Genomic DNA, 26,524 nt, shown 5'->3' with positions numbered 1-26,524 from the left:
CACTACATTTTTAAACCTACCACCTACCTCTTCGACCCCATTGCCTATGCTTTCATTATCCCATCTATCCTCCAATAGCTGTTTATATCTTACCCTAACTGCCTCCTCTTTTAGTTTATAAACCTTCACCTCTCTCTTCCCTGATGCTTCTATTCTCCTTGTATCCCATCTACCTTTTACTCTCAGTGTAGCTACAACTAAAAAGTTATCTGATATATCTGTGGCCCCTCTATAAACATGTACATCCTGAAGTCTACTCAACAGTCTTTTATCTACCAATACATAATCCAACAAACTACTGTCATTTCACCGTACATCATCTTTTTCTTAAAATATATATTAACTATAACTAAACCCCTTTCTATACAAAGTTCAATCAAAGGGCTCCCAATATCATTTACACCTGGCACCCCAAACTTACCTACCACACCCTCTCTAAAAGTTTCTCCTACTTTAGCATTCAGGTCCCCTACCACAATTACTCTCTCACTTGATTCAAAGGTTCCTATACATTCACTTAACATCTCCCAAAATCTCTCTCTCTCTCTCTACATTCCTCTCTTCTCCAGGTGCATACACGCTTATTATGACCCACTTTTCGCATCCAACCTTTACTTTAATCCATAATTCTTGAATTTACACATTCATATTCTCTTTTCTCCTTCCATAACTGATCCTTCAACATTATTGCTACCCCTTCCTTAGCTCTAACTCTCTCAGATGCTCCAGATTTAATCCCATTTATTTCCCCCCACCGAAACTCCCCTACCCCCTTCAGCTTTGTTTCGCTTAGGGCCAGGACATCCAACTTCTTTTCATTCATAACATCAGCAATCATCTGTTTCTTGTCATCCGCACTACATCCACGCACATTCAAGCATTCCAGTTTTATAAAGTTTTTCTTCTTCTCTTTTTTAGTAAATGTCTACAGGAGAAGGGGTTACTAGCCCATTGCTCCCGGCATTTTAGTCGCCTCATACGACACGCATGGCTTACGGATGAAAGATTCTTTTCCACTTCCCCATGGACAATAGAAGAAATAAAGAAGAACAAGAGCTATTTAGAAAAAAGAGGAAAACCTAGATGTATGTATATATATATATATGCATGTGTGTGTCTGTGAAGTGTGACCAAAGTGATGTCCCTGTGATCTAGCGTGTTTATGAGACAGAAAAAGAAACCAGCAATCCTACCATCATGCAAATCAGTTACAGGTTTATATTCATATATTCAAAAATGCTTTTTGTGAAAACAATGATTCAATTATATTCCTGTCAACAGTGGATAAAAGGTTCAAGGTAACTGTTGAAGTTATGATGTGGGAGTACATAAGTGAGTATATGTGTACTGAATATTTAGCATTTAATGTAGGGTGATTAAGTGGCTTTTGAGAAGTCTTAAATTAATTTTCATCTGGGTTACTTTAATATCTTCTGGTAATGAATTCCATATTTTGGGGCCCTTTATGTGCATAGAGTTTTTACACAGTGTAATATGGACACGAGGTACATCAAAAAGATCTGTCTTGTGTTGTGGTCATGTGTCCTGTTTAGGTTGGTGAGGAGAAGTTTGAGTGGAGGGTTTATATTTGCGTGTATTGTTCTGTGTATGTAGTAGGCACATGAATAAGTATGGATGTTCTTAATGGTGAGCAGATTCAGACTTGAAAATTGGTGGAGTATGCTGGCAGGAGTGGGAATTTGTTATCATTCTTACTGCTGCCTTTTGCTGGGTTATTAGGGGTTTTAGGTGATTGGATGTTGTTGAACCCCATGCACAAATTCCATATGTAAGATAAGGGTATATGAGTGAATGATACAGTGCCAGGAGGGCTGACTGTGGAACGTAGTACTTTATCTTTGATAGGATGCCTACAGTCTTGGAGATTTTCTTGATGATTTGTTGTATATGTGTCTGGAACTTAAGGCTACTGTCAAGGTGGATACCTAGGAATTTTCCCTCTGTGAGTCTTGTGACTGATGATCCATTTAGCATTATGTTAATTGAATTATTTGCAGCTTTATTTCCAAACTGAGTGAAATAGGTTTTATCAGTATTCAGGGTAAGTTTATTGGTCATCATCCAGGCAGATATTTTCTGCAATTCGGCATTGACTGTGTTTGCTAGTATGACTGTGTTTGGGTGGGAAAAGACATATGTAGTGTCATCTGCAAATAATATGGGTTTGAGTAGCTGTGATGCATTTGCTAGATCATTGATGTAGATGAGAAAGAGAAGTGGGACTCCTACTGCGATTGGTTGGGTGGAAGAGTTTGCATCATTTGCATAGACATATTGAGTTTTGTTATTAAGGTATGATTTTAGGTAGTTCAGGGAGTGGCCTCTGATATCATAGTGCGTTAGTTTGGAGTACAGCAGTTCATTACCTGGAGTTTACCTGGAGAGAGTTCCGGGGGTCAACGCCCCCGCGGCCCGGTCTGTGACCAGGCCTCCTGGTGGATCAGCGCCTGATCAACCAGGCTGTTGCTGCTGGCTGCACGCAAACCAACGTACGAGCCACAGCCCGGCTGATCAGGAACTGACTTTAGGTGCTTGTCCAGTGCCAGCTTGAAGACTGCCAGGGGTCTGTTGGTAATTCCCCTTATGTGTGCTGGGAGGCAGTTGAACAGTCTCGGGCCCCTGACACTTATTGTATGGTCTCTTAACGTGCTAGTGACACCCCTGCTTTTCATTGGGGGGATGGTGCATCGTCTGCCAAGTCTTTTGCTTTCGTAGTGAGTGATTTTCGTGTGCAAGTTCGGTACTAGTCCCTCTAGGATTTTCCAGGTGTATATAATCATGTATCTCTCCCTCCTGCGTTCCAGGGAATACAGGTTCAGGAACCTCAAGCGCTCCCAGTAATTGAGGTGTTTTATCTCCGTTATGCGCGCCGTGAAAGTTCTCTGTACATTTTCTAGGTCGACAATTTCACCTGCCTTGAAAGGTGCTGTTAGTGTGCAGCAATATTCCAGCCTAGATAGAACAAGTGACCTGAAGAGTGTCATCATGGGCTTGGCCTCCCTAGTTTTGAAGGTTCTCATTATCCATCCTGTCATTTTTCTAGCAGATGCGATTGATACAATGTTATGGTCCTTGAAGGTGAGATCCTCCGACATAATCACTCCCAGGTCTTTGACGTTGGTGTTTCGCTCTATTTTGTGGCCAGAATTTGTTTTGTACTCTGATGAAGATTTAATTTCCTCATGTTTACCATATCTGAGTAATTGAAATTTCTCATCGTTGAACTTCATATTGTTTTCTGCAGCCCACTGAAAGATTTGGTTGATGTCCGCCTGGAGCCTTGCAGTGTCTGCAATGGAAGACACTGTCATGCAGATTCGGGTGTCATCTGCAAAGGAAGACACGGTGCTGTGGCTGACATCCTTGTCTATGTCGGATATGAGGATGAGGAACAAGATGGGAGCTAGTACTGTGCCTTGTGGAACAGAGCTTTTCACCGTAGCTGCCTCGGACTTTACTCTGTTGACGACTACTCTGTGTTCTGTTAGTGAGGAAATTATAGATCCATCGACCGACTTTTCCTGTTATTCCTTTAGCACGCATTTTGTGCGCTATTACGCCATGGTCACACTTGTTGAAGGCTTTTGCAAAGTCGGTATATATTACATCTGCATTCTTTTTGTCTTCTAGTGCATTTAGGACCTTGTCGTAGTGATCCAATAGTTGAGACAGACAGGAGCGACCTGTTCTAAACCCATGTTGCCCTGGGTTGTGTAACTGATGGGTTTCTAGATGGGTGGTGATCTTGCTTCTTAGGACCCTTTCAAAGATTTTTATGATATGGGATGTTAGTGCTATTGGTCTGTAGTTCTTTGCTGTTGCTTTACTGCCCCCTTTGTGGAGTGGGGCTATATCTGTTGTTTTTAGTAACTGAGGGACGACCCCCGTGTCCATGCTCCCTCTCCATAGGATGGAAAAGGCTCGTGATAGGGGCTTCTTGCAGTTCTTGATGAACACAGAGTTCCATGAGTCTGGCCCTGGGGCAGAGTGCATGGGCATGTCATTTATCGCCTGTTCGAAGTCATTTGGCGTCAGGATAACATCGGATAGGCTTGTGTTAATCAAGTTTTGTGGCTCTCTCATAAAAAATTCATTTTGATCTTCGACTCTCAGTCTGGTTAGCGGCTTGCTAAAAACTGAGTCATATTGGGACTTGAGTAGCTCACTCATTTCCTTGCTGTCATCTGTGTAGGACCCATCTTGTTTAAGTAGGGGCCCAATACTGGACGTTGTTCTCGATTTTGATTTGGCATAGGAGAAGAAATACTTTGGGTTTCTTTCGATTTCATTTATGGCTTTTAGTTCTTCCCGCGATTCCTGACTCCTAAAGGATTCTTTTAGCTTAAGTTCGATGCTTGCTATTTCTCTGACCAGTGTCTCCCTACGCATTTCAGATATATTGACCTCTTTTAGCCGCTCTGTTATTCTTTTCCGTCGCCTGTAAAGGGAGCGCCTGTCTCTTTCTATTTTACATCTACTCCTCCTTTTTCTTAGAGGAATAAGCCTTGTGCATACATCGAGTGCCAAGTTAATCTGTTCTAGGCATAAGTTGGGGTCTGTGTTGCTTAGTATATCTTCCCAGCTTATATCGGTTAGGACTTGGTTTACTTGGTCCCACTTTGTTTTTGTTATTGAAGTTGAATTTGGTGAATGCTCCCTCGTGACTATTCTCATTTTGTCGGTCTGGGGCTCCACGCATACATGTCTGAACCTCAATTATGTTGTGATCTGAGTATATTGTTTTTGATATGGTGACATTTCTTATCAGATCATCATTGTTAGTGAAGATGAGGTCTAGTGTATTCTCCAGTCTAGTAGGCTCTATTATTTGCTGGTTTAAATTGAATTTTGTGCAGAGATTTAAAAGCTCGTGTGAGTGTGAGTTTTCATCAGAGCTGCCTCCTGGGGTTATTACTGCAACAATATTATTTGCTATATGCCTCCATTTTAGGTGCCTTAAGTTGAAATCCCCCAGGAGCAAGATGTTGGGTGCAGGAGCTGGAAAATTTTCCAGACAGTGGTCAATTTTTAACAGCTGTTCCTGGAATTGCTGGGATGTTGCATCCGTAGGCTTGTAGACTACCACAATGACTAGGTTTTGGTTCTCGACCTTTACTGCTAAAACTTCCACTACATCATTTGAGGCATTAAGCAGTTCTGTGCAAACAAGTGACTCTGCAATGTACAGGCCAACCCACCCCTTTTGCCTGTTCACTCTGTCACATCTGTATAGGTTGTAACCTGGGATCCATATTTCGTTGTCCAAGTGATCCTTTATGTGGGTCTCAGTGAAAGCCGCGAACATTGCCTTTGCCTCTGCAAGCAGTCCACGGATGAAAGGTATTTTGTTGTTTGTTGCTGGCTTTAGACCCTGTATATTTGCAAAGAAGAATGTTATGGACTGGTGGTATTGTTGGTACTGGAGGGGGAGGGGATTTTTTTTCCGGCATTAGTATCTGTATCTGTTGGTTTGGAGTGGAGGCCATCGACTGTGGTTCCACTCCAGGAATGACTGGATTTGGTGTACGATTTCTGCCATTTCCTGCCAGTTTTTTTTCCTTCCTGGCACTAAAAAACCTCTCCCTCTTGAGTGGCTGTAGCTACCCAGGTTTTCCCATGGCCTGGATGTTTTGTATCTTTTTGTCCCCTTTAGATGGTATGCCTGGCAATTTAAGTTATAGCACAGTCTTTCCTGTACTGAAGAGGTACACATTTCAGGGTGAAAAAGCTTACAGGAAGGGAGTTTGCGTTTTCCTGTTGTCATATGGGCATGGCATTTTCTAGGGTGGTCATAGTTGACTGTATCGAAAGCTTTACATAAATCAATGAAAATGCCCAGCGGGACTTCTTTCTTTTCGAGTGCGGTATACATTAGTTCTAGCATTTGTATGATAGCATCATTTGTGCTTTTATTATTCCTGAATCCAAACTGACAAGAATTTAATATGTTGTGTGAGACAAGGTAGGAATAGATCAGCCTATGAATTAATTTTTCAAAGATTTTAGAGAGCAGTGGTAAGTTAGATATTGGTCTATAATTATTCAAGTCAGCTTGGTCATCTCCTTTGTGGATTGGAGGCCCTGGTGGGTTTAGCACTTAACTTTGATTATAATAAATAATAATACTGTATCTGATAGCTAGGATATTAATAGTAATATATTACAAGAACCCTAATGGAAATAAATTACTGACTTTTTTTTGGGGTTATCCCAAGTAATTTACACATACATTATTATGTAAGACAATTGTAATTACTTAAAATGTGTAATTGTATTTGTGTGCCATTGTAACTAAATAAGCTTAAGTTTAATTTTAATGTGCTGAACAAATCTTAACCAGGTCTTTGTCCTGGGCTCCAGAAACTGGATGGAAGATGTAATTTTCCCAGGAAATAAACCATGTAGTATGATATTTTGGTATGCTATTAAAATGTCTGCCAATACTGTATATGGCTTTTTGTAAGCTCGGGTTTCCCTAAGGAAGGTTGGAGAAAAATGGTGTAAAGTACCAACAAGATGGAGAAAGACACAGGTGCAGTATAATGTGATCCTTTGTTGAGAACGTGACTTTATCAAGTCACAAATCTACCAGTAAAGAAAGGATTTGCATATATATAATGAGGGTAGTCACCTGAAGTGTCAGGTGAGGTATGTTGAAAATAATACTGGGTAGGCTGATGACAGGTTGGACTCTAATATATGACTGAGGAGTGGCCGAATTTGAGAAGAACCTGTGTAGGTTGGGCCAATATGCCTTCTGTAGTGTTTTTATATATGTACTCTGACCTGTTGCTGTGTGGGATGGCAATGAAGAAGATTCTTGGCAAGAGACTCAGCTATGTTGTAGAGGCCATTGTTCTGGTTAAGTTGCTTGATATGCTGATTAGTGATGATTCCAGAATCCTGCATTGATGTTGGTGAGGGGGGCTCTTGATCTAAGTAATTAGACCCAATGCTCCACTTGCTTGAATCAAACCCTCTATCCCCCCAGGTGCTGCATAACCCCAATGGGTTTAGTGCTCCTCCCATGAATGTCATAGTAATCTCAATTAGAAAAAAAAAGACACTTGCAACACTAAGGCATATTGATTGGTAACACATTTCTCCTGTGCAACAGCTTGTGGTGTGGGTGAAACATTTCATCATTTAAGATACCCAAGTGTTGCACATTCCTTTCTTCAACTTGTTGGTATTATATATCATCAATAATATGAGCCTCAATTAGGTTTTCCAAAGTTAAGTCTACATAATGTACAGTATTTTTTATTTGCATATAACAGTTGTATGCCCTCAAAGCCATTGTAAAAATGTTTTTCTTACATCTGATGGATACAAAACCTAAATTAAAAAAAAACACCAGTGATAAGGTGTCTGATATGATAAGCATTATTTAGATTATAAATGCATGTGTTTTAACAAACTTTTGTTGTAAATTTCCACAATGAATGCCCATGATGACACTCTTCAGGTCACTTGTTCTATCTAGGTTGGAATATTGCTGCACACTAACAGCACCTTTCAAGGCAGGTTAAATTTCTGACCTAGAAAATGTACAGATAACCTTCACAGTGCGCATAATGGAGATAAAACACCTTAATTACTGAGAGCGCTTGAAGTTCCTGAACCTGTACTCCGTGGAACGCAGGCGGGAGAGATGCATGATTATATACACCTGGAAAATCCTAGAGGGACTAGTACCGAACTTGCACACGAAAATCACTCACAATGAAAGCAAAAGGCTCGGCAGACAATGCAACATCCCCCCCAATGAAAAGCAGGGGTGTCACTAGCACGTTAAGAGACAATACAATGAGTGTCAGGGGCTCGAAACTGTTCAGCTGCCTCACATCATACATAAGGGGGATTACCAATAGACCCCTGGCTGTCTTCAAGCAGGCACTGGACAAGCACCTAAAGTCGGTACCTGACCAGCCGGGCTGTGGCTCGTACGTTGGATTGCGTGCAGCCAGCAGTAACAGCCTGGTTGGTCAGGCTCTGATCCACCATGAGGCCTGGTCACAGACCGGGCCACGGGGGTTGTTGACCTCCAGAACTCTCTCCAGGTAAACTCCAGGTCATAAATTTCAATAATTTACTCTAGGATGACCCACCAAAACCTGTAATTACCTGTAACCAACAGACATTGTCTGTTGTTGAACATTAAAATGGTATGAAATACCGACAGATTGTTAGGTAAGACACATATGCAACAGTTAGGTATCTTTATTTCGAAACGTTTCGCCTACACAGTAGGCTTCTTCAGTCGAGTACAGAAAGGTTGATAGAAGCAGAAGATACTTGAAGACGATGTAATCAGTCCATCACCCTTAAAGTTTTGAGGTGGTCAGTCCCTCAGTCTGGAGAAGAGCATTGTTCCGTTGTCTGAAACAATATGAAGTTGAAGTGACAGAATGGGGCCTTTATATAGTGCCAGGAGGTGAGACATAGGTTGCTTTGGGAGGGCAGGTCCTTCTCAAACCCAGCCGTTCTCACTAGTAGAGGTTGTCGAAGTGGTCTGTACCAAGATACCCAAGGGTATCTTGGTACAGACCACTTCGACAACCTCTACTAGTGAGAACGGCTGGGTTTGAGAAGGACCTGCCCTCCCAAAGCAACCTACGTCTCACCTCCTGGCACTATATAAAGGCCCCATTCTGTCACTTCAACTTCATATTGTTTCAGACAACGGAACAATGCTCTTCTCCAGACTGAGGGACTGACTACCTCAAAACTTTAAGGGTGATGGACTGATTACATCGTCTTCAAGTATCTTCTGCTTCTATCAACCTTTCTGTACTCGACTGAAGAAGCCTACTGTGTAGGCGAAACGTTTCGAAATAAAGATACCTAACTGTTGCATATGTGTCTTACCTAACAATCTGTCGGTATTTCATACCATTTTAATGTTCATTCTGTCAGACACTGCAACACAAGGGTATCTTGGTACAGACCACTTCGACAACCTCTACTAGTGAGAACGGCTGGGTTTGAGAAGGACCTGCCCTCCCAAAGCAACCTACGTCTCACCTCCTGGCACTATATAAAGGCCCCATTCTGTCACTTCAACTTCATATTGTTTCAGACAACGGAACAATGCTCTTCTCCAGACTGAGGGACTGACCACCTCAAAACTTTAAGGGTGATGGACTGATTACATCGTCTTCAAGTATCTTCTGCTTCTATCAACCTTTCTGTACTCGACTGAAGAAGCCTACTGTGTAGGCGAAACGTTTCGAAATAAAGATACCTAACTGTTGCATATGTGTCTTACCTAACCATTGTCTGTTGTTCCTGAAGCCTGTGATCCAGCAGATTTTGTCATATAATGTATATCTAGAGTCCATTAAATTGAGGCCAGTTAAAATGAGGGTTTGTTGCCATAATATAATTTATATATATACTGCTTAATATATCTTGTGTAATAAAACATAGTACTTGGATTTTTTGCTTTCAGGAAGACCGTCCAGTTCCAGAACCTGGCCCAAATGGTAAGATAATTAGGAAACATACTAACAAATACATGTACAGAGCTACATTTTAGTACAAATTTTCACATCGTCTGTGGTGTGAAGTGATATGTGTAAAGGTTGGCATGGTTGCACAGTGAAAGGATATAATTATTAACTAAGCACTAAACACACTTCAAAAAAGTAGAGTATTTATGCTTAAGTGAATTTTAATAAACTTGGTAAATTGACAAGTTTAAAAAAACTTAAGTTGAAAATTTTATACCATTTTGATTGCATTTTATACAAAAAGTTAAACATTATATTTCCAGAGGTACTCCTAAGAATATCTCAGGTTGGAATATGTGGTTCAGATGTATCCTATATGATCAAGGGAGCTATTGGTCATTTCATTATGAAGGAACCAATGGTGCTTGGCCATGAGGCTGCTGGTGTGGTTAGCAAGTGTGGCAAGAATGTAACCAATCTAAAACCAGGTAGGGTTTATAAATAGCTGTAGATACAATTCAGTTCAAATACTTTGATACAATTTTCAGTATAAATGGATGATATCATATTTATTATGAATTTAGCTTGCTTAATATAGCTTCATTTATTTCTTTAGGTGATCGGGTGGCCATTGAACCTGGAGTTCCATGCCGTGTGTGTGACTTCTGCAAAGAGGGCAGATACAATCTTTGCGCAGATATTGCATTCTGTTCTACTCCACCTTATCATGGAAACCTGTGTCAATATTACAAGCATGCTGCAGATTTTTGTTTCAAGTAATATTTTAATTTTGTGTTACATTTAACATTTACATTATTAATAGTTGGCAGAGCACATCTTTTAATGAAGAATCTCTAGGACAGTATTAATACTGTACTTCTTTTAGTACTGTATATAATTTTGAAAAGCTATTTCAGTACACATTTTTTTTTTCTAAAATTTAGTAAATACTACTTGAAATTTTATTGTTCTTTATAATTATTATTATAATCATAACCAGTAGTAGGTTGGTAGACAGCAACCACCCAGGGGGGTACTACTGTCCTGCCAAGTTAGTGTAAAATGGAAGCCTGTAATTGTTTTACATGATGGTAGGATTGCTGGTGTCCTTTTTTCTGTCTCTTAAGATTAGATTTTGCCACCGAAGTGGCTAGTTTATTGTGCACCCATAAACATGCAAGATTTCAGGTACATCTTGCTACTTCTACTTACACTTAGGTCAAACTACACATACATGTACAAGCATATATATACACACCCCTCTGGGTTTTCTGTTATTTTCTTTCTAGTTCTTGTTCTTGTTTATTTCCTCTTATCTCCATGGGGAAGTGGAACAGAATTCTTCCTCCATAAGCCATGCGTGTTGTAAGAGGCAACTAAAATGCCGGGGGCAAGGGGCTAGTAACCCCTTCTCCTGTATATATTATTAAATGTAAAAGGAGAAACTTTCGTTTTTCCTTTTGGGCCACCCTGCCTCGGTGGGATATGGCCAGTGTGTTGAAAGAAAGAAAGAAAGAACCAGTAGTAGGTTGGTAGACAGCAACCACCCAGAGAGGTACTACCGTCCTGCCAAGTGAGTGTAAAAGTTACAGGTTTCTCTTTCATAGTCACCTGGCAGGACAGTAGTACCTCCCTGGGTGGTTACTGTCTACCAACCTACTACCTTCAATACATATTTTATGGAAAAGAGGATAAATAGGTATACAAAGTATGACATAGTACGTAATCAAAGTAGTTTATTAGATTATATATTGGTGGACAAAAGGTTGATAGGTAGGCTTCAGGGTGTACATCTTTATTGAGGGGCAACTGATATGTATCGGATCATTATTTAGGTGTAGCTACAGTTAGAGTAAGAGGTAGATGGGACAAAAGGGAAATGGCAACAACAAGTAAGAGAGAGGTGAAAGTGTATAAACTAAGGGAGGAGGAAGTTAGGGTGAGATATAAGCAACTATTGGCAGAGACGTGGGAGTGGGGCTTAAGAGGGTTGGAATAGTTTTAAAAATGCAGTATTAGAATGTGGGGCAGAAGTTTGTGGCTATAGAAGGGTGGATGCAGGAGGAAAGAGGAGTGATTGGTGGAATGATGAAGTAAAGAGTGTGATAAAAGAGAAAAAGGTAGCTTATGAAAGGTTTTTACAAAGCAGAAGTGTTATAAGAAGAGCAGAGTATATGAAGTGTAAAAGAAAGGTGAAGAGAGTGGTGAGAGAGGGCAAAAGGAGAGCAGATGATAGAGTAGGAGAGACACTGTCAAGAAATTTTGATGAAAAAATTTTTTTTTATGTGAGATAAATAAGTTAAGAAAGCCTAGGGAACGAATGGATTTGTCAGTTAAAAACAGAATAGGGGAGTTAGTAGATGGGGAGCTGGAGGTATTGGGTAAATGGCGGGAATATTTTGAGGAACTTTTAAATGTTGATGAAGAAAGGGAGGCAGTAATTTCATGCACTGGCCAGGGAGGTATAACATCTTTTAGGAGTGAAGAAGAGCAGAATGTGTATGGGGGAGGTGCATGAGGCATTACGTAGAATGAAAGGGCGTAAAGCAGCTAGAACTGACGGGTTCATGACAGAAATGTTAAAAGCAGGGGGGGGGGGATATAGTATTGGAGTGGTTGGTATTTTTGTTTGATAAATGTATGAAAGAGAGGAAGGTACCTAGGGATTGGCAGAGAGCATGTATAGTATAGCATGTATAATTCCTTTATATAAAGGGAAGGGGGATAAAAGAGATTGTAAAAATTATAGGGGAATAAGTTTATTGAATCCTAGGTAGTAGGTTGGTAGACAGCAACCACCCAGGGAGGTACTACTGTCCTGCCAAGTAAGTGTAAAACGGAAGCCTGTAATTGTTTTACATGATGGTAAAATTGCTGGTGTCCTTTTTTCTGTCTCACACCTGAAATTTTGCATGTTTATGTCTTGCTACTTCTACTTACACTTAGGTCACACTACACATACATGTACAAACATATATATACACACCCATCTGGGTTTTCTTCTATTTTCTTTCTAGTTCTTGTTCTTGTTTATTTCCTGTTCTCTCCATGGGGAAGTGGAACAGAATTCTTCCTCCATAAGCCATGCGTGTTGTAAGAGGCGACTAAAATGCCGGGAGCAAGGCCACCCCGCCTCGGTGGGATACGGCCAGTGTGTTGAAAGAGAGAAGAAGAAATGTATGAAAGAGAGGAAGGTACTTAGGGATTGGCAGAGAGCATGTATAGTACCTTTATATAAAGGGAAGGGGGACAAAAGAGATTGTAAAAATTATAGGGGAATAAGTTTATTGAATCCTAGCTAGTAGGTTGGTAGACAGCAACTGCCCAGGGAGGTACTACCGTCCTGCCAAGTGAGAGTGAAATGAAAGCCTGTAATTGTTTTACATGATGGTAGGATTGCTGGTGTCTTTTGTCTGTCTCATAAACATGCAAGATTTCAGGTATGTCTTGCTACTTCTACTTACACTTAGGTCACACTACACATACATGTACAAGCATATATATACACACCCCTCTGGGTTTTCTTCTATTTTCTTTCTAGTTCTTGTTTATTTCCTCTTATCTCCATGGGGAAGTGGAACAGAATTCTTCCTCCGTAAGCCATGCGTGTTGTAAGAGGCAACTAAAATGCCGGGAGCACGGGGCTAGTAACCCCTTCTCCTGTATATATTACTAAATGTAAAAGGAGAAACTTTCGTTTTTCCTTTTGGGCCACCCCGCCTTGGTGGGATACAGCCGGTGTGTTGAAAGAAAGAAGAAGTTTACCGAGTATACCAGGAAAAGTGTACGGTAGGGTTATTATTGAAAGAATTAGAGGTTAGACAGAGAGTAGGATTTCGGATGAGCAAGGAGGCATTAGAGTGGGTAGGTGATGTGTAGATCAAGTGTTTACATTGAAGCATATACTGTATGTGAACAGTATTTAGATGAAGGTAGGGAAGTTTTCATTGCAATAATGCATTTAGAAAAGGCATATGATAGGTGTCTTTTTTCTGTCTCATAAACATGCAAGATTTCAGGTATGTCTTGCTACTTCTACTTACACTTAGGTCACACTACACATACATGTACAAGCATATATATATACACACCCCTCTGGGTTTTCTTCTATTTTCTTCCTAGTTCTTGTTTTTGTTTATTTCCTCTTATCTCCATGGAGAAGTGGAACAGAATTCTTCCTCCGTAAGCCATGTGTGTTGTAAGAGGCAACTAAAATGCCAGGAGCAAGGGGCTAGTAACCCCTTCTCCTGTATAAATTACTAAATTTAAAAAAAGAAACTTTCGTTTTTCTTTTTGGGCCACCCTGCCTTGGTGGGATACGGCCGGTTTGTTTAAAAAAAAAAAAAAAAGATTTCAGGTAAGTCTTGCTACTTCAACTTACAGTTAAGTCACACTACACTTACATGTACAAGCAGATATATACACGCCCCTCTGGGTTTTTTTCTATTTTCTTACTACATGCAGTTCTTGTTCTGGTTTATTTCCTCTTTTCTCCAAGGGAAAGTGGAACAGAATTCATGTGTGTTGTAAGAGGCTACTAAAATGCCAGGAGCAAGGGGCTAGTAACCCCTTTTCCTGTATACATTACTAAAGTTAAAAAGAGAAACTTAAGTTTTTCTTTTTAGGTCACCCTACCTTGGTGGGATATGGCCAGTTTGATAAAAAAAAAAAAATATTATCCTCTAATGATAAGGATGTAATGAATACTTGATGCTGAAAGGTATCCCACACGTAGACAGGAAAGCAGCAATGGAAAAGAAATTATATTTTGAATCCCAACTGAAGTCCTCATCAGCAATATGTACACTCTAGGAATTATATTAATAAAAATATCTATTTTCTACAAGTACATGTACAAGGTATACAGGCCTAGTTGACATCAATGACATATTACTATACATGTACGTACGTATATATATATATAAAGCCCCTTGTTATGCAGAGGATTTCAGGCAGATTAGGGCAATTCTTGTCCCAGGATGCGATCCACACCAGTCAACTAACACCCAGGTACCCATTTTACTGATGGGTGAACATTGACAACAGGTGCAAGGAAATTATTATTATTATTATCACACTGGCCGATTCCCACCAAGGCAGGGTGGCCCGAAAAAGAAAAACTTTCACCATCATTCACTCCATCACTGTCTTGCCAGAAGGGTGCTTTACACTACAGTTTTTAAACTGCAACATTAACACCCCTCCTTCAGAGTGCAGGCACTGTACTTCCCATCTCCAGGACTCAAGTCCGGCCTGCCGGTTTCCCTGAATCCCTTCATAAATGTTACTTTGCTCACACTCCAACAGCACGTCAAGTATTAAAAACCATTTGTCTCCATTCACTCCTATCAAACACGCTCACGCATGCCTGCTGGAAGTCCAAGCCCCTCGCACACAAAACCTCCTTTACCCCCTCCCTCCAACCCTTCCTAGGCCGACCCCTACCCCGCCTTCCTTCCACTACAGACTGATACACTCTTGAAGTTATTCTGTTTCGCTCCATTCTCTCTACATGTCCGAACCACCTCAACAACCCTTCCTCAGCCCTCTGGACAACAGTTTTGGTAATCCCGCACCTCCTCCTAACTTCCAAACTACGAATTCTCTGCATTATATTCACACCACACATTGCCCTCAGACATGACATCTCCACTGCCTCCAGCCTTCTCCTCGCTGCAACATTCATCACCCATGCTTCACACCCATATAAGAGCGTTGGTAAAACTATACTCTCATACATTCCCCTCTTTGCCTCCAAGGACAAAGTTCTCTGTCTCCACAGACTCCTAAGTGCACCACTCACTCTTTTTCCCTCATCAATTCTATGATTCACCTCATCTTTCATAGACCCATCCGCTGACACGTCCACTCCCAAATACAGTGGACCCCCGCATAACGATGGCATCGCATAGCGATTTTTCCGCATAACGATTACTTTTATCGCAAAATTTTTGCCCCGCATACCGATTAAAAACCCGCATACCGATTTTCGTCCGAGACGCGTCCAATGTGCCCTCAGCCAGCCTCACATGTGCCGCTCCGTCCCATTGTTTACCAGCCAGCCTCCGCGGTAACATCCAAGCATACACTCGGAATATTTCGTATTATTACAGTATTTTCGGTGCTGTTTCTGGAAAATAAGTGACCATGGGCCCCAAGAAAGCTTCTAGTGCCAACCCTACACCTCAAAGGGTAAGAATTACTATAGAGATGAAGAAAGAGATAATTGATAAGTATGAAAGTGGAGTGCGTATAGCCGACCTAGTCAAGCTGTACAAGAAACCCCAATCAACCATCGCTACTATTGTGGGCACCAGAAAGACAATCAAGGAAGCTGTTCTTGCCAAAGGTTCAACTGTGTTTTCGAAACAAAGATCGCAATTGATGGAAGATGTTGAGAGACTCTTATTGGTGTGGATAAATGAAAAACAGATAGCAGGAGATAGCGTCTCTCAAGCGATCATATGTGAAAAGGCTAGGAAGTTGCATGACGATTTAATTAAAAAAATGCCTGCAACTAGTGATGATGTGAGTGAATTTAAGGCCAGCAAAGGTTGGTTTGAGAGATTTAAGAAGCGTAGTGGCATCCATAGTGTGATAAGGCATGGTGAGGCTGCCAGTTCGGACCACAAAGCGGCTGAAAAATATGTGCAGGAATTCAAGGAGTACATAGAAACTGAAGGACTGAAACCTGAACAAGTGTTTAATTGTGATGAAACAGGCCTGTTCTGGAAGAAAATGCCAAGCAGGACCTACATTACTCAGGAGGAAAAGGCACTCCCAGGACATAAGCCTATGAAAGACAGGCTTACTTTGTTGATGTGTGCCAATGCTACTGGTGATTGCAAAGTGAAGCCTTTATTAGTGTATCACTCTGAAACTCCCAGAGCGTTCAGGCAAAAGAATGTCCTCAAGGATAATTTGTGTGTGCTGTGGAGGGCAAACAGTAAGGCATGGGTCACTAGGGAATTTTTCTATAACTGGTTACACCATGCATTTGCCCCCAATGTGAAAAATTACCTAACTGAAAAGAAATTAGAACTTAAGTGCCTCCTGGTGTTAGACAATGCCCCTGGTCATCCTACAGACGTGGCAGAGCGACTTTATGGGGACATGAGCTTCATTAAGGTGAAGTTTTTGCCTCCTAATACCACTCCTCTCCTGCAGCCCATGGACCAGCAGGTTATTTCCAACTTCAAGAAACTGTACACAAAAGCTCTGTTTGAAAGGTGCTTTGTAATGACCTCAGAAACTCAACTGACTCTAAGAGAGTTTTGGAGAGATCACTTTAATATCCTCAATTGTGTAAACCTTATAGGTAAGGCTTGGGAGGAAGTGACAAAGAGGACCTTGAACTCTGCTTGGAAGAAACTGTGGCCAGAATGTGTAGACAAAAGGGATTTTGAAGGGTTTGAGGCTAACCCTGAGAATCCTGTGCCAGTTGAGGAATCCATTGTGGCATTGGGAAAGTCCTTGGGGTTGGAGGTTAGTGGGGAGGATGTGGAAGAGTTGGTGGAGGAGGACAATGAAGAACTAACCACTGATGAGCTGCTAGATCAACTTCAACAGCAAGAGGCCACACCTGAGGAAATTGCTTCGGAGGAGGGGAGAGAGAAATTGAAGAAGTTGCCTACTTCAAAGATTAAGGAAATCTGTGCAAAGTGGCTTGAAGTGCAAACCTTCATGGATGAAAATCACCCTCACACAGCTATTGCAAGCCGTGCTGGTGATTATTACACTGACAATGTTGTGAAACACTTTAGGCAAGTCATAAAGGAACGAGAGGTACAGGCCACTATGGACAGATATCTTGTGCGAAAGAAGTCCAGTGACTCTGAAGCTGGCCCTAGTGGCATTAAAAGAAGAAGGGAAGTAACCCCAGAAAAGGACTTACTACCTCAAGTCCTAATGGAAGGGGATTCCCCTTCTAAACACTAACACACTCTCTCCCCTCCTCCCATCCCATCAATCATCACCAGATCTTCAATAAAAGTAAGTGTCATTTAATTGTGCATGCCTTTTTCAGTTTGTGTGTATTAAAATTAACATTTCATGTGGTAAAAAAAATTTTTTTTCATACTTTTGGGCGTCTTGCACGGATTAATTTTATTTCCATTATTTCTTATGGGGAAAATTCATTCGCATAACGATTATTTCGCATAACGATGAGCCCTCTTGCACGGATTAAAATCGTTAACCGGGGGTCCACTGTATCTGAATACGTTCACCTCCTCCATACTCTCTCCCTCCAATCTGATATTCAGTCTTTCATCACCTAATCTTTTTGTTATCCTCATAACCTTACTCTTTCCTGTATTCACCTTTAATTTTCTTCTTTTGCACACCCTACCAAATTCATCCACCAATCTCTGCAGCTTCTCTTCAGAATCTCCCAAGAGCACAGTGTCATCAGCAAAGAGCAGCTGTGACAACTCCCACCCTGTGTGTGATTCTTTATCTTTTAACTCCACGCCTCTTGCCAAGACCCTCGCATTTACTTCTCTTACAACCCCATCTATAAATATATTAAGCAACCACGGTGACATCACACATCCTTGTCTAAGGCCTACTTTTACTGGGAAAAAATTTCCCTCTTTTCTACATACTCTAACTTGAGCCTCACTATCCTCGTAAAAACTCTTCACTGCTTTCAGTAACCTACCTCCTACACCATACACTTGCAACATCTGCCACATTGCCCCCCTATCCACCCTGTCATACGCCTTTTCCAAATCCATAAATGCCACAAAGACCTCTTTAGCCTTATCTAAATACTGTTCACTTATATGTTTCACTGTAAACACCTGGTCCACACACCCCCTACCTTTCCTAAAGCCTCCTTGTTCATCTGCTATCCTATTCTCGGTCTTACTCTTAATTCTTTCAATTATAACTCTACCATACACTTTACCAGGTACACTCAACAGACTTATCCCCCTATAATTTTTGCACTCTCTTTTATCCCCTTTGCCTTTATACAAAGGAACTATGCATGCTCTCTGCCAATCCCTAGGTACCTTACCCTCTTCCATACATTTATTAAATAATTGCACCAACCACTCCAAAACTATATCCCCACCTGCTTTTAACATTTCTATCTTTATCCCATCAATCCCGGCTGCCTTACCCCCTTTCATTTTACCTACTGCCTCACGAACTTCCCCCACACTCACAACTGGCTCTTCCTCACTCCTACAAGATGTTATTCCTCCTTGCCCTATACACGAAATCACAGCTTCCCTATCTTCATCAACATTTAACAATTCCTCAAAATATTCCCTCCATCTTCCCAATACCTCTAACTCTCCATTTAATAACTCTCCTCTCCTATTTTTAACTGACAAATCCATTTGTTCTCTAGGCTTCCTTAACTTGTTAATCTCACTCCAAAACTTTTTCTTATTTTCAACAAAATTTGTTGATAACAGCTCACCCACTCTCTCATTTGCTCTCTTTTTACATTGCTTCACCACTCTCTTAACCTCTCTCTTTTTCTCCATATACTCTTCCCTCCTTGCAAGGAAGGAAATATGCCCAATATTTCCACCCATGCCGGAAATCAAACCCGGACCCTCAGAGTGTGAAGCAAGAGCTTTGCCTACCAGGCAAAGGCCAAGAGGACACCTTATACAGTAGACCCCCGACTTATGATGGCCTCAACCTACAATAAAACCGACTTATGATGCTTGTCAGTGTAAAAATTGGACCCCGACCTACGTTGAAAAACTCGACTTACATCATTCGTCCCGAACACAGCCGTCTGGTCCATCTGGCCTGAGCATCTCAGCTGAGCTAGTGTGATATGTTTTACAAGCCAGGGTGGATGGTTGCACACATACATTCAATAAATTTCATATTATTCCAGTGTTTTTAGTGCTTGTAACTGCTAAATAAGCCACCATGGGCCCAAAGAAAGCTTCTAGTGCCAACCCTGTGGTAAAAAGGGTGAGAAATACTATCGTACCTCGGTCAGCTGCTGCTGCTGCTGTAGCACCATCAGCTGCTGCTGCTGTACCACCATCAGTTGTTGCTGCACCATGGTCAGCTGCTGCTGCTGCTGCACCATGGTCAGCTGCTGCTGCTGCTGCACCATGGTCAGCTGCTGCTGTACCACCATCAGCTGCTGCTGTACCACGGTCAGCTGTACTACTTGAAGATGTGTAGAGACTGTTGTTGGTGTGACTTATGGAGAATACTGAGAAACAATTAACCCCAGAGGGTTATCCACCCAGGATAACCCAAGAAAGTCAGTGTGTCATCGAGGACTGTCTAACTTATTTCCATTGGGGTCCTTAACCCTTTGACTGTTTCGGTCGTATACAGTGGACCCCTGACATTAGAAGGCATCGACATTCAATAAATCTGACGTTTGATGCATTTTAACGCAAAAACTTCGCCTCGACATTCGATGAAAAACCCGACATTCGATACTATTCGTACGAGACGTGTCCATGTGTGGCCTGAACTGCCCCGTGTGTGCCAGTGTTTACAAGCCAGCCAGTGTGCGCGCATCTAAGGATACATTCGGTACATTCCATATTATCCATATTATCACTGTTTTTGGTGCTTGTTTCTGCAAAATAAGTCACCATGGGCCCCAACTCTTCGAGAAAAAAGGTGCTAATGACTATTGAAATGAAGAAAGAGATAATTGCAAAGTACGAAAGTGGAGTGTGCGTTTCGGAGTGCATGATGATTTGGTAAAGAAATTGCCTGCAACTAGTGGTGATGTGAGTGAAGTTAAGGCCAGCAAAGGCTGGTTTGAAAGATTTAAGAATCGTAGTGGCATACACAGTGTGGTAAGGCATGGTGAGGCTGCCAGTTCAAGTCCTAATGTAAGGGGATTCCCCTTCTAAACACTAACACCAACCACACTCTTCCCTCCTCTCATACCATCAATCATCACCAGATCTTCATTAAAGGTAAGTGTCAATTATTCTATTGTTATTAATCTATTGTTATTGTTGTTATTGTAATTATTCTATTGCATTAAACTTAATATTTCATGTGGTAAAATTTTTTTTTTCATACTTTTGGGTGTCTTGCACGGATTAATTTGATTTCCATTATTTCTTATGGGGAAAATTAATTCGACTTTCGATATTTTTGATATTCAATAGCTCTCAGGAACAGATTAGCATCGAATGTCGAGGGTCCACTGTATATACGTCTTACGAGCCACCAGTTTTGACATATATATACTCATAAATTCTAGCGGCATCAAATCAAGCAGGTGAAAGCTGGTAGGCCCACATGTGAGAGAATGGGTCTGCGTGATCAGTGTGCACCATATAAAAAATCCTGCACCACGCAATGCACAACGAGAAAAAAAACTCCGACTGTTTTTTTTTTTTAATTGAAATGGTCTGCTTTCGTATAGTATTTATGGTTGTATTCTCGTTTTCTTGGTCTCATTTAATAGTATGGAAAACATGTTATAGAAATATAGGTGATTTTGATTGGTTTTTCTATGAAAAGAACCTTGAAATGGAGCTCAAAGTAGGGGAAATATTTTATTTTTCCTGATGTTCAAAAGTGAGCAAATGATGTCATTTTCCAATATGTCCAAGTAGCCACTCTAATATGCAGTCATGAATGGGTTGACATTATTTATACAATTATTACAATATTGCAGTAGTTTGTATAACAGTAAATCTAATATTTTTTGTTTGAATAAAATAATTAAAGGCTTCCGTTTTACGCTCCTTTGGCAAGATGGTAGTATCTCCCTAGGCAGTTGCTGTCTACCAACCTACTACCAAGGTGGATAGTATGTATATTAATGAAATCCACAAAGTTTTTGTATACGTACAATTGCTATTGGTATACCCTGTTAGAAACAAGAAACCCTTATCCGGTGGAGGATTCCCTTTCAAGTGGGCGCCTTGCTGCTAACAAAAGGCTCATAAGCCAAGAAATGGGAGCTACTCTTCCCCTTCTTGGATCAAACCTGATTAGTTCCCATTTTCCTGAAAATATGGATTATAGCAGAGGGGTCTGAACATTATCTCATCTAACAGGGTTCTTATTGTAGCAGGGGATACTAAGAGTAAAAATTAATAATTAAAAACTAAAATTAACCTTCAGACACTAAAGAGTAAGTACATGTATGATACACTTTGTAATGCTTTTCAATAAACTGAAATATTCTATAAAGATTTATCCCCAGTTTGTTAGTTGTTCCAGCCATGGTAAGGTGACTTATTCTGTTCATGGTGAATCTTTGTATTTATACATAATGTTCCTCTACAGACTGCCTGATCATGTAAGTCTTGAGGAGGGAGCTCTCGTAGAGCCTCTTAGTGTTGCTGTTCATGCTTGTCAACGAGCAGGAGTCACACTTGGCTCTGATGTTCTAATTTGTGGTGCCGGACCAATTGGCCTCGTCAATTTGCTCACAGCTAAAGCAATGGGGGCATCCAAAGTGTGTGTTATAGGTGAGAAATATTTTACAATTATACAGGTGGGCCCTGCTTATATAGCAGGTTAGGTTCCAGGCTTCTGCTGTAGAGCATAAATCACTGTAAAGCCTTCTTTCGATTTCAAATGCATATAAAAACCTGATAACATGTTTACATTATTATATATTAACTGAGCAATAGAGGTACACCTTAAAAATGCACATACAGTATACACATTGCTTACAGTATACACATTATTTACCACAGTGAGTGGTAAATGTATTTATTGAAGGAAGTCTGAATAAATGAAGAGTGGGTATAATTAGTGAAATGCCATAAAGCAAAGTGCTGTAATGCAGGACCCTTCTGTACAAGTTAGTATGAATGTAGAAAAGACACCTGTACAATAATAGATCACTTTATTAGGAAATGTTTTGATCCTGGGAGCTTTGTTAATCCAATACAGCCTCTCCTCACTTAGTGGCGTACTCATTTACTGATGACTCGGACTTACGAAGGGCTCTCTGACCAGTATGCATACCTAAATAATGTATATTAGAGCTGATTTCTTCTATTCTGTTTATTACAATATACTGTACACTATAAACATTTAAAAATATACTAAAAATATTATAAATGGTGCATGGGTGGCATTAAAGCAATACCAAAGATGGGTGACATTAACCTACTACCATCATAGTATGCTCCTCGTTTAGCGCCGAATTCGTTTATCAACGCAGTATTAGGAACGGAACTTCGTCATTAAGTGAGGAGAGGCTATATAGGGCATGAGAGATTATCGGTATACAGGGCACCCTCTATTTATTGGACTAATAGGGGAAAGAAGGTGTATATTATTGCTGCGTGTCTGTAGATTCCGAATTCTGAAATTAATTTTTCTAGAAAGTAGCATAGATGGACACAGTTCTGCACCAGCAGACTTTATTTGTTAATTAGAAGATTACTGGACACTAAGAATGTGGGCATTGCAGTACTGTTTAGTAATTTTATAGTGCAGCCTCTCCTCACTTAATGACGGTGTTCCGTTCCTAAGACCTCGTTATAAAGGAATTTGTTGCATACTATAATGGTAGTGGGTTTATGTCAACCATCTTCGATATTGTTTTAATGTCACCTTTGCACCATTTATAACATTTTTAGTATATTTTTAAATGTTTGTACAGTAGTTTACTGTATATTGTAATAAGCAGAATAGTGGAAATCAGCTCTAATATACATTATTTAGGTTTGCATACTGGTCAGAGAGCCCTTTGTAAGTCCGAGTCGTTGGTAAACGAGACGTTGCTAAGTGAGGAGAGGCTGTATATAATTTACAATAATTTTACTTACCTTTATGGTGGAGAGATAGTGTGAATTACTGTTATTTAAAGTGGTGACTTGTAATACGGTATAAAACAAAGTAATAAGGGGAAGAGGAGGCTCAATTTACTGAAAATTGTCATACAGTCTCTCATCACTTAGCGACAAACTCATTTACTGACAACTTGGACTTGTAAATGGCTTTCTGACCAGTAGGCATACCTAAATAATGTATATTAGAGCTGATATCCTCTATTCTTTTTATTATGATATACAGTACACTACTGTATAAACATTTAAAAATATCCTAAAAATGTTACAAATGGTGCAAAAGTGACATTAAAACAATATCAAAGATGGTTGACATAAACCCACTATCAATATATTATGCTCCTTGCTTAGCGATGAATTCGTTTACTGATGTGGTCTTAGGAACGGAACTCCATCGTTAAGTGAGGAGAGGCTGTATTGAATGTTTCAGTTAAGCAGATGTAGTCCACTTAATCAGTTGATTACCTAACATGGACAAATGCCCAATAAAACACACTTAGTTTTCTGTATTGATGGACTACTGGACATACTGAGAATAAACTAGAGTACAATAGAGTATTACCTGTATATGAACCTGAAAAGAAAATGGGTTAAAAGTACATCACAGTACAGTACAGTACAATAGAGTATGGTAAAATAATATTTCTTACCTTTTTTGGTGGAGAGATGAGCTTACTGATGTAAAATTTAGTACAGTATTCCCTTGTGGTGGCCCAGAATAATTTATTCAGTCAGTGTAACTGTAAAGCTCCAGCAGTAACATTGTAGATGGTGTAGAAGACAGACAGGTAGATGGGGAGGGAGATGTAGATGGTTCAGCAGATATGCATATAACTGAGGAGACATAGATGGCTCAGGCTTCCTGGTAGATGGTTTGGGAGAAGTAGGTTTAATGGATGAATCCAATTTGTTTGTCATGCTGATGCTGCTCCCTTGTGACAGTTTCCCTAAAAGTGTGAAAGTTTTGATAATAGGCCTGCACTTCTTGTGTCTAAGAGGTCAATATTCCATGAGAACATTGATTGCATCTTGTACTGCTGACAATTTTGGTGACCTCAGAGTCTCATCTTTGTTATGATCACTATCCTCTTCATTTATGGGGTTATCAATAGTTTTGCCTGCAATTTTGGCATGACTCAACATCTGGTAACCAGGATCTCCATCATTTTCTTCCAACAATTCAAGCACATCTTCCTCCATAATGTTTGCTGCTCCCACCCTCTGACATGTTTGATGAAAATCAGTGGCCTTAGACCCTTCAAAGTCGAACTCAATATCAACATTATTTAAGTTAGTGTTGTCTTTTTCAGTTCCTTCCAAGATGCCGCAGTGTTAAAGATGGTAAACTTCAGGTTATACTTTTTGATGTTTTTAAGTGCACATTAGCCTCTGCTGTCTTCCATATCTTGTTCTTCCTCAGTTACTACTGATACTTTGTCTAAATATCTTGATAGATACAGCAATATCTTTCAGATATTGTTGAGAATCGCCTGCATATAGCCAAGGAGATGGGAGCAGACTACACAGTGCTTGTTAAGACTGGTGATGCTTCAGTGCTGGTACAACAAATAATGGAAGTAATGGGCCACTTGCCAAATATTACAATTGAATGTAGTGGTGCAGAGTCAAGCATACGCCTCAGTGTACTTGTACGTATAATTGATACCACTATTTTCCTTAGATGTCCTAAAGTTTTGAAACTAAAAAACAGATCATAACTATCTTTTTCAATGCCTGAGAATGTCTGCCATGGTATTAAATAGAATAATATTCATCTTAAGTCTAGGTAGTAGGTTGGTAGGCAGCAAACACCCAGGGAGGTACTACCGTCCTGTCAAATGAGTGTGAAACAAACCTGTAATTGTTTTACATGATGATAGGATTGCTGTATTTTTTTTGCATGTCTTACAAACATGCAGGGTTTCAGGTACGTCTTGCTGCTTCTGCTTACATTTAGGTCACACCATACATGCATGTTTTTTTTTTTTTTTTTCAACAAGTCGGCAGTCTCCCACCGAGGCAGGGTGACCCAAAAAAAAAAAGAAAATCCCCAAAAAGAAAATACTTTCATCATCATTCAACACTTTCACCACACTCACACATTATCACTGTTTTTGCAGAGGTGCTCAGAATATAACAGTTTAGAAGCATATACGTATAAAGATACACAACATATCCCTCCAAACTGCCAATACATGCATGTACAAGCATATATATACACACACCCCTCTGGGTTTTCTTCTATTTTCTTCCTGGTTCTTGCTCTTGTTTATTTCTGCTATCTCCATGGGGAAGTGTAACAGAATTCTTTCCCCGAAAGCCATGCATGTCGTAAGAAGTGACTAAAATGCCAGGAGCAAGGGGCTAGTAACCCCTTCTCTTGTATGCATTACTAAATTTAGAAAGAGAACCTTTAGTTTTTCTTTTTTGGGCCACCCTGCATTGGTGGGATACAGCTGGTTTGTTGAAAGCATGTATAGTCCCTTTATATAAAGGGAAGGGGGACAAAAGAGATTGTAAAAATTATAGAAGAATAAATTTACTGAGTATACCAGGAAAAGTGTACTGTAGGGTTATTATTGAAAGAATTAGAGGTAAGACAGAATGTAGAATTGTGGACGAGCAAGGAGGTTTTAGAGTGGGTAGGGGATGTGTAGATCAAGTGTTTACTTTGAAGCATATATGTGGACAGTATTTAGATAAAGGTAGGGAAGTTTTTATTGCATTTATGGATTTAGAAAAGGCATATGATAGAGTGGATAGGGGAGCAATGTGGCAGATGTTACAAGTATATGGAATAGGTGGTAAGTTACTAAATGCTGTAAAGAGTTTTTATGATGATAGTGAGGCTCAGGTTACGGTGTGTAGAAGAGAGGGAGACTACTTCCTGGTAAAAGTAGGTCTTAAACAGGAATGTGTAATGTCACCATGGTTGTTTAATGTATTTATAGATGGGGTTGTAAAAGAAGTAAATGCTAGGGTGTTCGGGAGAGGGGTGGGATTAAATTATGGGGAATCTAATACAAAATGGGAAGTGACACAGTTACTTTTTGCTGATGATACTGTGCTTATGGGAGATTCTAAAGAAAAATTGCCAAGGTTAGTGGACGAATTTGGGAGTGTGTGTAAAGGTAGAAAGTTGAAAGTGAATATAGAAAAGAATAAGGTGATGAGGGTATCAAATGATTTAGATAAGGAAAAATTGGATATCAAATTGGGGAGGAGGAGTATGGAAGATGTGAATGTTTTCAGATATTTGGGAGTTGACGTGTCAGC

The 26,524-nt window shown here is 40.2% G+C and overlaps 1 protein-coding gene across 5 annotated transcripts in view; it reads left to right on the top strand.

Moving 5' to 3' along the window:
* The window catches only part of LOC138852929 (sorbitol dehydrogenase-like), a 614,649-nt gene that overhangs the window by 570,157 nt on the left and 17,968 nt on the right, over positions 1 to 26,524 (top strand). For 4 of the 5 annotated variants that reach the window (XM_070086609.1, XM_070086607.1, XM_070086610.1 and 1 more), the window contains exons 2-6: positions 9,476 to 9,509; positions 9,800 to 9,964; positions 10,093 to 10,252; positions 21,729 to 21,913; positions 24,722 to 24,897. In XM_070086609.1, coding sequence (XP_069942710.1) covers positions 9,853 to 9,964; positions 10,093 to 10,252; positions 21,729 to 21,913; positions 24,722 to 24,897 — 633 coding nt within the window. In that variant the 5' untranslated portion in view covers positions 9,476 to 9,509; positions 9,800 to 9,852. The remainder of the gene's footprint in view (positions 1 to 9,475; positions 9,510 to 9,799; positions 9,965 to 10,092; positions 10,253 to 21,728; positions 21,914 to 24,721; positions 24,898 to 26,524) is intronic. The other variant, XM_070086611.1, reaches the window with a different exon arrangement.

Source organism: Cherax quadricarinatus, chromosome 19 (assembly GCF_038502225.1).
Source record: "Cherax quadricarinatus isolate ZL_2023a chromosome 19, ASM3850222v1, whole genome shotgun sequence".
NCBI lineage: Eukaryota > Metazoa > Arthropoda > Malacostraca > Decapoda > Parastacidae > Cherax > Cherax quadricarinatus.
This window is presented reverse-complemented; position numbering and strand designations above follow the sequence as displayed.